Source organism: Dermochelys coriacea, chromosome 20, assembly GCF_009764565.3.
Source record: "Dermochelys coriacea isolate rDerCor1 chromosome 20, rDerCor1.pri.v4, whole genome shotgun sequence".
Classification (NCBI taxonomy): domain Eukaryota; kingdom Metazoa; phylum Chordata; order Testudines; family Dermochelyidae; genus Dermochelys; species Dermochelys coriacea.
Genome location: NC_050087.2, coordinates 12,019,950 through 12,035,205, shown reverse-complemented (window position 1 = coordinate 12,035,205; position 15,256 = coordinate 12,019,950). Strand labels below are relative to the sequence as shown.

The 15,256-nt window shown below is 39.4% G+C and overlaps 1 protein-coding gene across 17 annotated transcripts in view; it reads right to left on the bottom strand.

The window, feature by feature from the left end:
• The window catches only part of BRD4 (bromodomain containing 4), a 248,487-nt gene that overhangs the window by 66,102 nt on the left and 167,129 nt on the right, over positions 1 to 15,256 (bottom strand). For 14 of the 17 annotated variants that reach the window (XM_038378569.2, XM_038378573.2, XM_038378575.2 and 11 more), the window contains 4 exons: positions 11,875 to 12,084; positions 10,850 to 11,049; positions 9,147 to 9,448; positions 7,505 to 7,615 (listed from right to left, as the gene is read on the bottom strand). In XM_038378569.2, the coding sequence (XP_038234497.1) occupies positions 7,505 to 7,615; positions 9,147 to 9,448; positions 10,850 to 11,049; positions 11,875 to 12,084 (823 nt within the window). The remainder of the gene's footprint in view (positions 1 to 7,504; positions 7,616 to 9,146; positions 9,449 to 10,849; positions 11,050 to 11,874; positions 12,085 to 15,256) is intronic. The other 3 variants (XM_038378566.2, XM_038378594.2, XM_043506258.1) reach the window with 1 other exon arrangement.

Here is a 15,256-nt window from a genome sequence, read left to right as displayed (position 1 = left end):
AGCACTAAAACCCAAGATTCAAATTGGTCTTGGACAAGATGTATATCTAGCTTTACAGAAAAAGGGATGCCTAAATTCAGATTTGCTGGCATATCAGTTTATTGAATTTCTAATGGAACTATTACCTTAGTGGAAAAATGCTGGTGTGATATTTGTCAAATTATTACATTAAAAAACACTAGGATTTTGAAGAAAAAACCCAACAACCCTAATTTTAACAGGGCAAAAGAACAGTGATTAAAAATAGTACTTAGTTTTTCTATGTATCACAGTACATAAACACACTAAGGCCCAGATCCTGCAGCCATGTATGCAAGTGAACAGTTTCTTAAAATAGGATTAGAGTGCAAGTGCCTAGTGGACTGAAGCTCTGTATGGTGCTTTACAAATATTAATTAATTAGTTCTCCTTCCTCAATTCAGATGCAACAAGAATCAGCATGTTGTAAATTGACAAGGAGTGATGATCAAGATGGTCATTCTTCAATGGGCTCAAAACCAAAGTAAAGCACTTTTCCTGACATCTCATTAGAAAGCATGTTTTAAAAAATGAACATCCCCAGCTAAAAAAGAATAAAGAGAAGAACATCCCACACCCAAACTCCTAACAAAAAAGTTTCTATTAAAACTCACCACATTAAAATAGAATATTAAGACAAATTTGATACAGTTATCAGAACAGTAAGGGTGCAAATTTGATCAGTCAGGGAGCCTTAACTGTTGAATTTCAATAGTGAACTCCCCAACTGCATAGTTCTCCAACTAACTACTCAAGTGGTTTGCAGGACCATAGATATAAAAGTGCTCTTCTGCAAAGCCCCATTACTGATGCTTAGGGCCCTACCAAATTTATGGCCACGAAAAAAGCATTGTGGACTGTGAAATCTGGTCTCCCCCCATGAAATCTGATCTTTTGTGTGCTTTTATCCTACAGTTCACAGATTTCACAGGGGAGACCAGCTTTTCTCAAACTGGGAAGTCCTGACCCAAAACAGAGTTGCAGGGGGGTCACAAGGTTATTTTAGGGGAGTCATAGTACTGCCACCCTCACTTCTGCACTGCCTTCAGAGCTGGGTGGCTGGAGAGCAGCGGCTATTAGCCGGGCGCCCAGCTCTGAAGGCAGTGCCCTGCCAGCAGCAGCGCAGCTGGAGAGCAGCAGTTGCTGATTGAGGGCCCAGCTCTGCAGGCAGCAGCGCAGAAGGGTGGCAATACCATACCATGCCGTCTTTATCTCTGTACTGACCTGGTGGTGACTCTGTCTTCAGAACTGGGCTCCTTGCCAGCAGCCGCTGCTCTCCAGCTACCCAGCTCTGAAAGCAGCACTGCTGCCAGCACAGCACAGAAGTAAGGGCATCAGTACCACAACCCCCCCTACAATAACCCTGCAACCCCCTCATCCCTTTTTGGGTCAGATCCTCTACAATTACATCATCATGAAATTTCAGATTTAAATAGCTGAAATAATGAAATTTATGATTTTTAAAATCCTATGATCGTGAAATTGACCAAAATGGACCGTGAATTTGGTAGGGCCCTACTGATGCTATTAGGAGTGTCCTTGGTGATTAATACAAAGTTAATTCTAGATTCTACTGAGAGAAAATTAATCTTATTTTTTCTTCTCCCATTTGATGTTTCTCAGGGAGGAGCTACAACAGACAGGAGGTAGTATGCACTTCGAAACATTATCTGTACGGTAAGTTAAGACTACAAGGAATCAAGTTACCTATTTCAGACACCCAAGGGCCAAAGCACCTCTAAGAGTTTAGCTAAGTAAGTTTATTTACATAGAACCATATGAGGTATTGAAGGTACAACTGTCCGAGGGGAATGGTGGCCTACTGAATTACTAGGCAGGTCAGCTGCTGTATACAAGCTCTGCCAATCTGACATCTGGCATTCTGTTCACAAATCACTGTGTGTGGGTAAGAATGCCTCCTCAGATGCACAATTCAAACTACATCCTGAATGCAGGACACTAGGGTAGAATATCCTAATTCTTCTAAATTTCCTAGGTGCCAGATGATCAGGAATTTTGATACTACTAGGCATTAAGTCCACTAAATCCAAATTGTTAGAGACTCCCCACCCACATGAGAAAAAGAGAATGAGAAGAAGTTTCTGCACAGAGTCCCCCAATTTAGATGCTCCCCATTCTCTGAAGCTCCTCAATCATCACAGTATATTGAAGTTGTTAAGCATTTTGATTGTTGAGAAGGGCAGGGCTGTCAAACATGACTAAAAAGCTACCTGATGCCTGATAAAGACAAAACAGAAGCCAATTAAATTCAAAATGAGTGAAGTACTGCTGAGGAGGGAAGAATTTTCCCCCCTCAGATTCATAAGGAAACTCTATTAAGGAACAGATTACAATTTAGCAGGGTCTGAAGTCTGAAAGGTCAGCCATTTAATCCATATATAAAAATACTTTTCCTGTGTTTGTAATGTATCCTTCTTTTGCACAATTCACAGTTGAATTGGCGTTAACTCAAAATGTTCACCCCAAAAGTTTACCTTTGAGCCGAGCACAGGAAGTTTCAGAACAAAAGCAAAATTTGTGAGAAAGCTGACACGTCAAGTTGAAACCTTAACTTTAGTGTTTGTTATGATGGGAATAATTTTAGTAGAATGGTTTCTACATATCTGTGGTCTTTGAGGCTTTTCAGGAGACATCTCAGGCTTGCTAGCTAAGACAGGAACACAAAATAATACTCAAGATCTTTAGGTGAGGTATAACATCGCAATATTACTTCATTCAGCATTAAAGCTTCGAAATATGAAACAATAGCTATGAAACATGAAGACCAAGTTCACCAGAAGTATTGCTTCCCACATTCCCGCCCCCCAGAGTATGAAAAAAACTGAGCTCTTTTGCTGCACTAAAGTGGTAAGAGGATACTGAAGCCAGAAAGACCCAGCATTGCACCTCTAAAGGCAATTTCTGACTTTTGTTAACATATATTTGTGTGTTCTGGGAGCACTGGACACTCTCTGCCATAAAGATGCACTACTGTGTAATACAGCCTGATCATTCATGACTGAATGATTCAAATCAAAAGAACAGATATGCTTACAAAACGGTATTTGTATTCTGTAGAAAAAGATGTTGCTTACATGCAACTCACCTCAGGCTGAAGATACCAAAACCATGATTGAAAGAGGCAATGGAATCTACTAGAAATTTCACAGTACTAGCAACAGAAAGTCAGGAGGTAAGAAAGTTACCAGCCAACATGATGGTTGAGTTTAGTCTATATCACAAGTAGATGTTTCCAGGATGAATTTCAATCTCATTACAATTCATAAAGATACTGTCAAAACAACTAAAATTAAACTGTACTAATCCTTTAATCCTGTACCTCTGTTTTCATAGATTATAAAAACTAAGGGACCATTATGTTCACCTGGTCCGATCTCCGGCAGAACATCCCCCAGTAATTTGTTTTCTCTACTAATATCATCTATCTTCAAGGTATTAAATCTTCAAGGGCTGATTTTCAATGTAAGTATAGTACTCATGATTATTAACAAGAATGCTTTAAAAATTCTGTTTTAAATTCTGATTAAGGATTAGCAACAACAGGTGGACTAAAGTGAGTGGAGCAAAATCAACCCAGAATGCAAGTAGCTTTTCAGAAATCTGGACTACAGAGATGAGTCAGGCAGCTGTAAGAGAGCACTGTACTGGTGCATTAAAACTTGTCTTTAGTGACTACGGAGAGTGAACTGCAGGAGATCAGAGCAGAAGTGTAATTTCAGTATAACTACTTATATAATGTGTACTTATTTTTTCTTATATATTATAGAATTAACTGGTGTGTATTTTTACATGCATCAAAGTGCTTTACGAGAAACCAAACCAAGATAAAATAACTTAGAATTATAATATTAAGATTTTTAGATTATTTAAAACTACATACATCTATTGCACAAAACACCAAGTACACCCACCAAACAGCAGCTCAGTGGGTAAAAAAAGGAAAAACAGAAACCAAGTTATTATAAAAGAAGAGCATAAGAAGCCAGATCTTATTACAAACTGAAGTGCAAAGATTATCAGTAAGATTTTAAATATAATTTTCCACTTCGTCATTGCAGATGTTTCCAAGATTCTCCTATCAGGATATATATTTTGCAACTTCTCCAGAACCATATTGCTCATTTAAACATTTCAGAGAGAGAAGCTCGGATGGCCAGCAATAGGGCTGTTACAATAAAGGGTATCATGAACTAATAATACATTAGTTACATAAGGTGTCAAATACACAATTCTCAAAAGTTTAAACATTTACATTTCAATTCATGGGAAACGGTATTCTATATGTTAATAATTAAGTTACTATCCTGCAATACAGGGTCAACAAGGGCCCCTATATTTAATCAGAAAAGCAGGAGAAAGTTTTAGCAAAACAAACATCACTGTAAATATTCTAGACCAGAAAAATTTAGTTTTTCTTTTGTTGGTAACAAAGTATTATCAAAATAAGTATATTCATTTGTACATATTCAAAGACTATTTTAAAAAATAATCTGGTGACTGTAGATTTATGATGTGGCAGAAAGCTTGATAAAGATTACAAACTGCACACAGGGTTGCTGGCTTTTAAAAACAGTGTTTAAACTGAGAGAATTATAAACATATTATATGATTTATTTTGTAACAGGAAGTGAAAGATAACAGCCAACAAGCTAAAACAAAACCAAAAGTTGCAACCCAAGGACTAGTTGCAATTTCAAAATAGATGTGATGGGAAAGAAGGCTCAATTATCACACACATTGCACTATACCCAGAGGCAGAGTGCTGTCCAATGGCTGTAATGAAAGCACTAAATCACTTAATGCCAACATTTTCAAAAACATCTGATTTCCAGTAGCAATCATGGGACACCCTGGCCATGATTTTCAGAGATGCTGAGCACCTATTGGCTGGGGGCACCAATTCAAGTTAAAGAGCTGCAGGGGGCTCAGCACCTGTGATAATCAAGTTCAAAATGCACTCCCAAAAACAGAGGCACCCAAAATTAAGAGGCCATTTTTGAAAACACTGGCCCTGTCATCCCAAGAATGTCAAGACAGAATCCGACTAGGGAGATATGGATACGTTTATGGGAAGAGCAGTTTTACAGTCAGTTCTTATAGTTTTATGGAACAGAGAACACTAGAGAAAAAAGCTCAGTCACATTTAGAATTCCCCCAAGGAATTGCAGTTAAGGCACACAGTGGAGAACACTGGAGGTACTAATGTGACGGTCATGTTGCAAAGTTGAGCAAACAGTCATCTTACAGATTTCCATACCATACACCACATAAAATTTATAGGTTTCAGAGTAGCAGCCGTGTTAGTCTGTATTCGCAAAAAGAAAAGGAATACTTGTGGCACTTTAGAGACTAACGAATTTATTTGAGCATAAGCTTTCGTGAGCTACAGCTCACTTCATCGGATTTATAGAGAGCTAAGGTTTTAATTAGCTCTGCCTAGTGACAGCTTACTCAAAATACAAAAGTAAACTGTAAAGCAATTTGTTCTTAAGGATAAAGTGCTCCATGGCAGAAGTCTGCTCTCTAAGCCAATACAACCCAAGAGGTCAATTACAGGACAATGAGCAAGTGATGCTCAATTTCACTCATATCCACCCAATTAAATGAATCAGGTTCCACTGCCTCATTCTCAGGAAGATTATGAGAAACATTTGACATAGAAATGGTTTTGTCTGGATCACGCATATTTTCCATGGAAAAAGACAAACAAGAACGTACGTTCTGTTTTTGTCATATTGTCGCATCTTAGGGTTTGTCTACACACAGGTTTTGCACCGATTTAACTATAGTAGTATAGCCAAATACTAGTACAAAAACTTCGTAGACCAGGCCAAGATATCCACAACTGTGCTTTTGCAGACAACAGCATCACACTGGGAATAAATCTCTGGGGCAGAGAGGAACAATACTTTTTTAATTCCCATGTCTCAGACCTGAATGAGCAAAGAGTCATGCAAGAAAGAACAGAGAAATTGATTTCTAAACAAGTTTTTCACAGAAGCTTTGGCAGGCCCAAGTCTGCATTAGTCAAATAAAGCCACCGAAAAACAACCAATGTACAATAACAGTCTATGGTTTGAGTGTAAATGTGGCAGCTCTGCCTTAAGACTTAACAAGTAGCAGAAGACCATTTTTCTCCTCCACTAACACACACTATGAGGACAGCACTCACTACCACTGAAAGTTATATTTTGACCAGTATTAAATACAATTCCCTCTAAAGAACTATCAAAGGTCAGGAGTTCCTTTCAAAAAACTAAATTTACTTAAAAATATGTTTGACAATATAATGCAACTTAAATGTGTTATGTTTAACTTCAGTTTAGTGCAGATTTCCCCCCCACAAAAATACAGCCTTAAAATTGGAATGTTTGTAGGAAGTGTCATTAGTAAGCATACAAAGCAACTCCTATAAATACTAACCTCTGCTGACTGGAGGGGACAGGAAAAGCAGAGATGACATTTAGCATACATGTGGGGCTTAGAGCAGTATGCATTCAGCACCTATGCTCTTAGGCCCCTCCCAACCCAATGGAAGGCCTGAAAATGTATTACTTCAGTCACAGAATTTCTTATAAGTGCGTTTTTATTTATTTTTACTCCTGTTTGCACTTCAGAGTCAATACAACTATAGAAGTGGAAGCAGGACTGTTTTCTACCTCGTACATCTTCATCAGACATAGTTAACTAAGTTAAAGTTGCAGAAACTTTATTACTGGTGATTTATGTGTCAGCAAGAACCCAGCTTAACTTTCAGAACCCACACAGAGTTGGCAGTTCGAGAAATAACTCCAATTTTTAGCTATGCAGCTTTGCTCACTTCGACACAAAAGAATGCCACAATGCCACTTTAGAGGAAAAACCACACTTTAAGAAGCTATTTCAGAAGTGCAAAAACATCAGCTTAACATGCCTAAATCACAAATTCTGAGGGAGTATCAGCTGAGACTAGAAAAGCTATATACAGTCGTCATTGCTCACTAAATTCACCCTACCTTTCCTGAAGAGAATTGTTTCATGCCATTGTTTTTATTTTTTTATACATAAACCCACATTTCCTCAGCTGTTGTCCAGCAAAATGCTCTGGTGCAGAAGTGTTCCTAGTGAGAACACTTACACTCCCCAAGAGCAAACTGAAAAGAGAAGGGGGCTTTTAAAAAATATGTAATTAAATCACTGGCCAGATAGAAAGTATCTGGGCCTATGTTGCAGGTTGGCTCTCCCATCGCAAGGAAGAAAAGCAATAAAATCTTGTAATCTTGGGAAGTGCAAGATGCCATATCCCCCACCTCCAAGTTTCATAAGTCGGGTCCAATACAGGCAACTGCAACATGCAGGATCTACACTGTGTGTACTGTTTTAATTACAAGACAAAAAAAATTAAAGACCAAGCCAGTACTGAAAACATATTTATTTATACAGAAGACAGGTATAGGACTGAGTCTTTAAATAAGCTGCATCTAACCTGTTTCTGAATCTTCACTGTCGGAGGAGCTGGATTCACTGGTGCTCTCAGACTCTGAGGAGGAGAACCCCTTCATTTTAGAGGAACCAGCAATTACATCCACTTTCTCTGCTGCAACAAGATAATAGTACAATATTGTCAAAGGATGACAAAAATAACCCAGAATCCAGTCTTGTGCTGTGCGGTCCTCCTGTAATCAACAACGCCCATAATAGGAATTCTATTGCATGGAGGGCTGCTTGTATGCTGATGTTCTATAGTTGGAGTCATAAGTAGCTTAACTAAGTAAAGTACTATTGCAATTGGGCACAGCAAACTCACTGCCCTGTTCCCATGTTCCTTCCTAGTCTTGAGCTTTACAAACTAGGGCAGAAACAAAGAGTTTGCCCTGCTGCTCCCAATTCCAATGCAACAAATACAACTTTTGCCTAAATAACCCATAAACATGCATGTATCAGATTCTTGCAGAAGGAAAGTGTGCTAGAAATGTTAACACACAATATTTACTGACTAGACAATACTGGCCCATAATTAACGCATAGTATTTTTTTTAAGAATGTTATTGACCCTATGGATTATAATAGGTCCAAAACTGCATATACTCAATCCTGCACGTGACCCAACCCTTCTGCAATCTGTGTTAGAGAAGGCTTATCATGCATATGCAGCGTTTGACATTAACACTTCAGGCTCTAGGCTATTTTTCTTTCCAATACACCAAATAAGCTTACAAGTGATGCTTAGGCCAACAGCACATAGGGCAATTTCACATCATCTTATGGCTTGCTGAATTCCAAATGTAAAGGTTTTATTCAGATATATCAGTACAAAGAAAAGCATGGGAATGGGTGACTGGAGAGTCCTCCAAACTCCCCTCTACATGTGCAGCCACTTGATTTTGTAAGAGGCTTTACTTCAATTTTAAAGTGCTTTTCTGTGCATTAACCACATATGAAAAACTGAAACAAAGTCCAAAAACAGCTCCAAAAACTGGTGGAAAGAATCCAGGATGGCAGCCCCAGTGTAGTGAGTCTCATGCCTGGGACAATCCAAAATCCAGGCCTATACATGTGCCAACTGTTTCACATGATGGCGCCCCAGTTTGACATGAGAACATTCTTTCACTGAGAGGAGGTGTTTTGGGTTTTTTTTTGGCACACTGAAGGTGAGTTTGCAGCCCAGAGCAAAATACTGTTGTACAATAAAAAGAAAACTAAAAGGTTTTACAAGAAAAGTTTGCATTGAGATTGAAACAGCATGTAATATTCCATTTAGCTGGCAGTACGATCTGTCCCTTATATCAAGTGTTTGGAGTAAATAAAATATTTACATTAGAGCTCAAAGTACAGGGATATTAAAATAAAATTAGCCCTAAATCACAAGCCATTGAGTTGAAGTCCAGTGGTAAGATTTAACACACATGCTGTTGTGCCATTAATCAAATCTACCTTTTGATAGAAAAGTAGTAGTTTTGAAATGCGTTCTTCTCTTTCCTGGCATGAGGATATAAATACCTATATGCACAGTATGTGCACAGTATGTGCGTGTGTGTGTGTGTGTGCGCGTGCGTGCGTGCGCGCGTGTCAAGATTTGCACTACATCGTTGGAATGTGAAGTAAACTGCTTTGAGGATGAAAGGTACCTTGAGGTTTCCTCTTCTTCCGTAAACATGATGTTACATATCTCTCCAACTCCCGCAACGTGGATGGCTTTAATGTCTCAAAGTCAATTTCAATCTCATCAGGATTGGAGTTTTTAAGCGAGGGTTCTCTTGACTGGATGATATGAACAACTCGGCCCAGTTTCTCACCAGGGAGTTTATTAATGTCCAGGCTCAACTGCCTCTTCTCCTCATAGGACATTGGCTTACACTTGTCCTCCTCCTCAGACTCGTAGACAGGAGGGGGTTTGCTGTTCTTCACCGTCACAGGCTCCTTCTTACTACTTAGGAATAATTATAAAACATTATTATAGAAACACCAAAATAGTGAGGCGTTTAAAAAGCAGCAGCTTGATATTAATGTCTTAAATGTAACACTGATTACATTACACTCCAATTAAAAATGATCAAAGTTGTTTAATTTCAGTAGGCTATTAAGAGTACAATTGGAATGGGTGGGTAAGAGGGGCAGAGAGAACAGAAGGTGATAGATAGCCGCTCCTTGGTGACATTCATTTTCAGCATTAAATAAGAGGGATCCATATATGATTTTTGACTTGCTGATCTATGTACTGTGTGTGGGAGAGGAGGGGAAGCAAGAAACAGCAGGCATGAAAAAAACCAAACAAACCTGTCCTGAGAATAAGTAACTATCTGTTAGAGACTTCATATATTAGGGTTGTGGTTTTGTTCTGAGAATACATAAATTAGACTGTCAATGATTTTGAGAAACTAGATTTGTAGTTATAAAAAGGATGTGTATGTAATTGAAGAGGTCACACTTCAGCCAGATTCATAGCACCTCAGCATTAAGACAGAATGCACAGCCTATATAGTAAAAGGATTACCAATGAAATTAGAGAAGTAAGATATCTATTAGGCCACAGTCAGTTCAGTTCCCTGGGGAGGATTTACAATTGAGCTGTACAGTACATGGTCTAGTATTTTATCCAGCCTCAATACCCTAAATGGGGGGTAGGGTTGGGTTTGAGAAATGGGCTAATGTCCCTTACCTTTGACAATTTTGCAGCCTAATCAAGCTCACAGCAAGCAGTTTGTACTTATATGCAAATTACATTTTCCCCTTTCTTCATTTCATCCCATTTCCCGAAGTTATGATGCTTTGTTGCACTGTAAATAGTTTCTCCCGCTGGCTGGGGGGTATGCCTGTGAAGTACTTGAAGATATTTTACCTCCTCTGAGTTGTCACTTACCCAGCTGTAAATATCTAGCTCATAACCTTTTCCCTGATAAGCCAATCCCTCCAGCACCCAGTAGGGGAAGGTAGATGAAATCTAAAAAACTCCAGGATCTGGGATTCAATGTCACAGTGACAATATACAGAGGAACAAAATTAATTCTCCATCATATCTCATACTGGATACTAATGACAGCCACACAAGCCAGGCACAGAAGCATAGGGGTGCACGAGTGAAAACAAGTACTGTCACACTGAGGCACAATGGATTGGGGTCAACACCAACACATGTTGCTGGAACTGATACTATCAATGCCAAGGCCCTTACAGAAGCTAGAAACCCCAGACTGAGCCATCACTATATCACAGGCACTAGTGGTTACTGTTGGAAGTAATCCTGAAAGCAGGAAGGTTATCTCTAACTCTCTATTGTTCCTCAGTGCAGTAAAATACAAAAACTGCAAGATAAGACAGACACAAAGCTGACCTTGAGTTACTGCTGTTGCTATTATTTTTCTTGGCCTTCTTGAGGGGTGGTTCCTTGGTTTTACTCTTCTTATTCTCCTCTACTTCTTCCTTCTTTTTGTGCTTCTCTTTTTTCTTTTCTTTCTTGTCTTTCTCCTTTTTCTTTGGTTTGTTCTGTTGTGGCTGGGACAGGGCAGCGAGCTGTTCATGCACTGCTTTAAGCTAAGAGGCAGACATACAAAGATCAAGATACTTTCGCTCTACAGCACCGTCTCTCCCATATTCATTCCTTTCTCCTCCTTCCTGGCCTGGCTACTCTCACTTGCTTTCATCTCTTTGAATATTAAGTGGGTCAGTTCGAGATGCTTTTTATTGTACACTGATTTTTTTTGTTCATTATACTTTAAAGTACCCTGACCCGCGTGACAGGGGGTAGGAAGCCTTTATAAATAAAGTTACTACTCTCCTTACCTTTTGGCCAAGAACAGACTGCCCACTTCCTCAGCACCAGTAGGACACTAAATGTTATTGACACTGAATGATTTAATCCACGAGGAGGGCCTGTGAGGCTACAGCAATCTAGATGGCGCACTACCTGTATTCGGGGCTGTACCTCCCTATCAGAAGTGGTGGCTACGGGCCCCGTTTTATAAGTCCACGTTCCACACTTTAGTCTTAAGTTCAGCCAGCCCAAAACTATTCTATTGATTCAAATGACGCTACCTAACTCAAGGCAATGGTATAGTGTGGTGCTGTGATTTTTTTTGAACATTATATGTGAACTAAATAGAACATACTCAAATGTTTTGAAAGACACCATGATATTTATTAATACTTAGCCCATTAAGCCCTTTCAACGACAGATGTCAGAGCACTTTAAAATTGAGCTTCACAGCCCCTGGAAAGCTGGTAGCTCATTTTACAGATGGATAAACTAAGGCAAAGAGCTAAAGTAAATTGCCCAAGGTCACCCAAGTCAGTAAGAGTTGTGAATGCCTGGCTCCTAGTTCCCCCTGCTCTAGCCCCTAGACCTGCAGAACACATTACCTGTTCCTGGAGTTCTGCTAGTCGCTGAGCTCGTTCTTCCTCAGAATCATCTGATGAGCTATCGCTATCGGAGGAGCTATCACTGCTGCTATCGCTGGATGAAGGGGGGGCCACCTTGGTTGGGGGTGGCACCACCACTGGAGAGGAGGCTGGAATCATGGGTTCTTCAGGTTCATCTGGCATTTTAGCAAAGCGCATCTCAAAAACATCCTGGAGGAGAAACACACATTGAAAAATAATGCTGGGGTTGCATGAATACAAATACACATTTACAAGCAGCTCAGCATGTAATAATGATTATTATTCAAGCAACATAAGCACCTGATAAAGACAGACAAGCCTTCCTCCTTGAAGGAACTAAGGGAGGACAGACTAAGATTCAATATAGGTTCTGTACAGGCTTGGCAGAATTCAACTTCTGATATCAATTTTTATTTTTAAGCATTTTTTTGTCCATTTAGTTTTTCACAGTTGCAAAAAATTACAAGTTTTAAACTTTTTTTCCTACTTATTTACATTTCCACAGTCGCATGGAAGCATGGGGTGGTCAGACAATTATTTAATGACAGCAGATGTAGAGATTCAAAAAGTTAAAGCTTTATTACCATTAAAAAACAAATTGTCAGTATCAGATATGTAAATATCCTTAAATTAAACTAAGTTCTCAAGCAGCATTTTTCTTACTTTGCTTATCTGTAACTTTCTATTATCGCTAGAAATATTCAGTTTGCGTGTGTATAGTGAAATTGATGTTTACTGACATTTACTGATAAAAATCTAATCCTTCAGAGCCTACTTATGTAACTAAATAAGATAAGAGTGCTGAATTGATTATACTATCTACACAATAAATACTAAGCTGCAGGATGATCAAACCTACTAAAACAGCAGAACAGCTCTATGGATTAGCAAAAAGAAACGTTTGATTGTCCAATTCAGGACAGAACCTTCCTTACTTATTAGAAGACAAAGTTCAGAGGGTGCAAATAATTCCTCAAAATTACTTCTAAAGAATAGAATTCAATGTTTTAGCTTCCTTGATTAAAAACAAACTTTGAGGCAGTTCATAGCTTACTACGCTACTACACTACCTCTCTGTTCACTCCTTAACTGTTATTTTAAACAAAATTAAAGTCAAAAGGTAAACCTGAGATTTGGAGGATATGGTAGACTGAAGTCTAAAGAAAAATTACAACTATGCTTGCAGAGTCAAGACGTTAATACAAAACCCAGTACAGAGATATACTGATATATTGAAAAAATCCCCTTACAGAATGGCTAATACTAAATCTGAACAACCAGATGACATGGTTCAATGTGGACAATGGTGCTGAAAGGCTGCATTTTATCTCCACTGCTGTTCGGCATTGCAAAAGACTGGATAATGAAGTGTATTAGCAACACAAACATCAGAACAGCATGGGTAGATGGAAAATGCCTAGAAGACTTAAACTTTGCTGAAGATATTGCACTACTGAGTGATGCCCATAAAAACTTACAAAGACAGACAACTTGGCAAAAATAACAGGCTAAGCAAGGCTCAAAATTAGTTACGCTAAATCAAACATCCTTGAAACGCAGATGTCCAGCGGTAACATCACGTTAGAAGGCTAAAAATATCAAAAAATGTAAAACAGTTCATCCACCTGGGCAGCATGCTGTTAGCCAACAGAGACCTCAAAAAGGAAGTGACATTAAGAATAGACAAAAAAGAAAAGGAGGACTTGTGGCACCCTAGAGACTAAAATTTATTTGAGCATAAGCTTTCATGAGCTACAGCTCGCTTCATCGGATGCATTCTGATGTACAGAGACGCATCCACAGCATTTACTAAACTCAACCACCTATGGAAATCAAAAATATACAGCGCCAGAACAAAACAGAATTTTCAATTCAAAAGTAATCTCGGTGCTAACACACGGCTGCAAGAGCTGCAGAGTTACTAAAATGTTAGTCAGAATAACAGACACCTTCGAAAATAAGTGCCTATGGAAGATTCTGGGCATTGGCTGGGAAAAAATCACTGATGAAGAGATCTGAGAAATCACTAACCAGCAGCCCATTTCCACCAGAATCAGAAAGAAGCATGTACTGCAGATGCCAATATATATCTGAAGCACGTACTGCAGATGCCAACATATATCCCCATGTGAAGCTGCCTAGTAGAAATGAAAGCACCCAAGATAAATCTTAGGAACCTCCCTTAATAGTGAGGGCAGAATAGTTCATTACAACACCACAGAGCTAATGGAAGCAGCAGCAAGTGACAGAAAAAAGGACTGGTTTCTGCCCTGTGCATCAACTTAGACATGGAAAGGATGTAAAAAGACCTTTACCAATGATACTTCTTGTACAGACTATCTGTAAAGATTGGCCCGGGGCGGGGGATTATTCATTCATCCTGCTTTTGTAGTTAAAGAATTTTAGCTTCTCTGAAGTCTTACTGTGTTCTTTAAAACCCTGGCAGGCTCTCTACCTGCTCTACTGTACTTGGTTGCTTAGAGTATGGTCGGAAAGGCAACTATGTAAAAAGGGCATCTTCTTACTCAACAGGTCTCTTCCCCGTGCGTAATATGTAAGGTTAAGATTTTGTCATGGTTATTTTTAGTAAAAGTCAGTCAGGTTGTGGGCAATAAGCAAAAATTCACAGGAGCCATGACCTCTCTGCGACTTTTACTTAAAATAACTGGGGGGGGGGGGGGCGGGAGGGAGGAGGGAAGCTGCCAGGGGTGGTATGCCAGCTGGAGCCCCATGCGGGACTGACAGTCCAAGCTCCATTGCTACAGGGGTGGGGGGCACAGCTCTGGCTCCAGACACGAGTAGGTGGGGGCGGAGGAGATAGCCCCAGCTCCAGCTGCAGGGGAGTGGTGCACAGCCCTGGCTGAAGCTGAAGAAATCAAGGAGGCCTGGTAAAGTCACAGAATCCATGACTTCCATGACCTCTGTGACTAAATTGTATTCTCAGTAATATATATTGCAGGGGTAGGCAACTTGTGGCACGCATGCCAAAGGCAGCATGCGAGCAATTTTCAGTGGCACTCACACTGCCCAGGTCCTGGCCACCGGTCCGGGGGTCTCTGCATTTTAATTTAATTTTAAATGAAGCTTCTTAAACATTTTTAAAACCTTATTTACTTTACATACAACAATAGTTTAGTTATATATTATAGACTTACAGAAAGAGACTTTCTAAAAATGTTAAAATGTATTACTGGCATGCAAAACCTTAAATTAGAGTGAATAAATGAAGTCTCGGCACACCACTTCTGAAAGGTTGCCGATCCCTGATATATTGCATCCACTTTAGTGCCAAAATAAGATTCTAATTTTGACACAAGTCTTGCAGTGCCAATACGGGCAATGGGAGAGAGAAATGGATTTT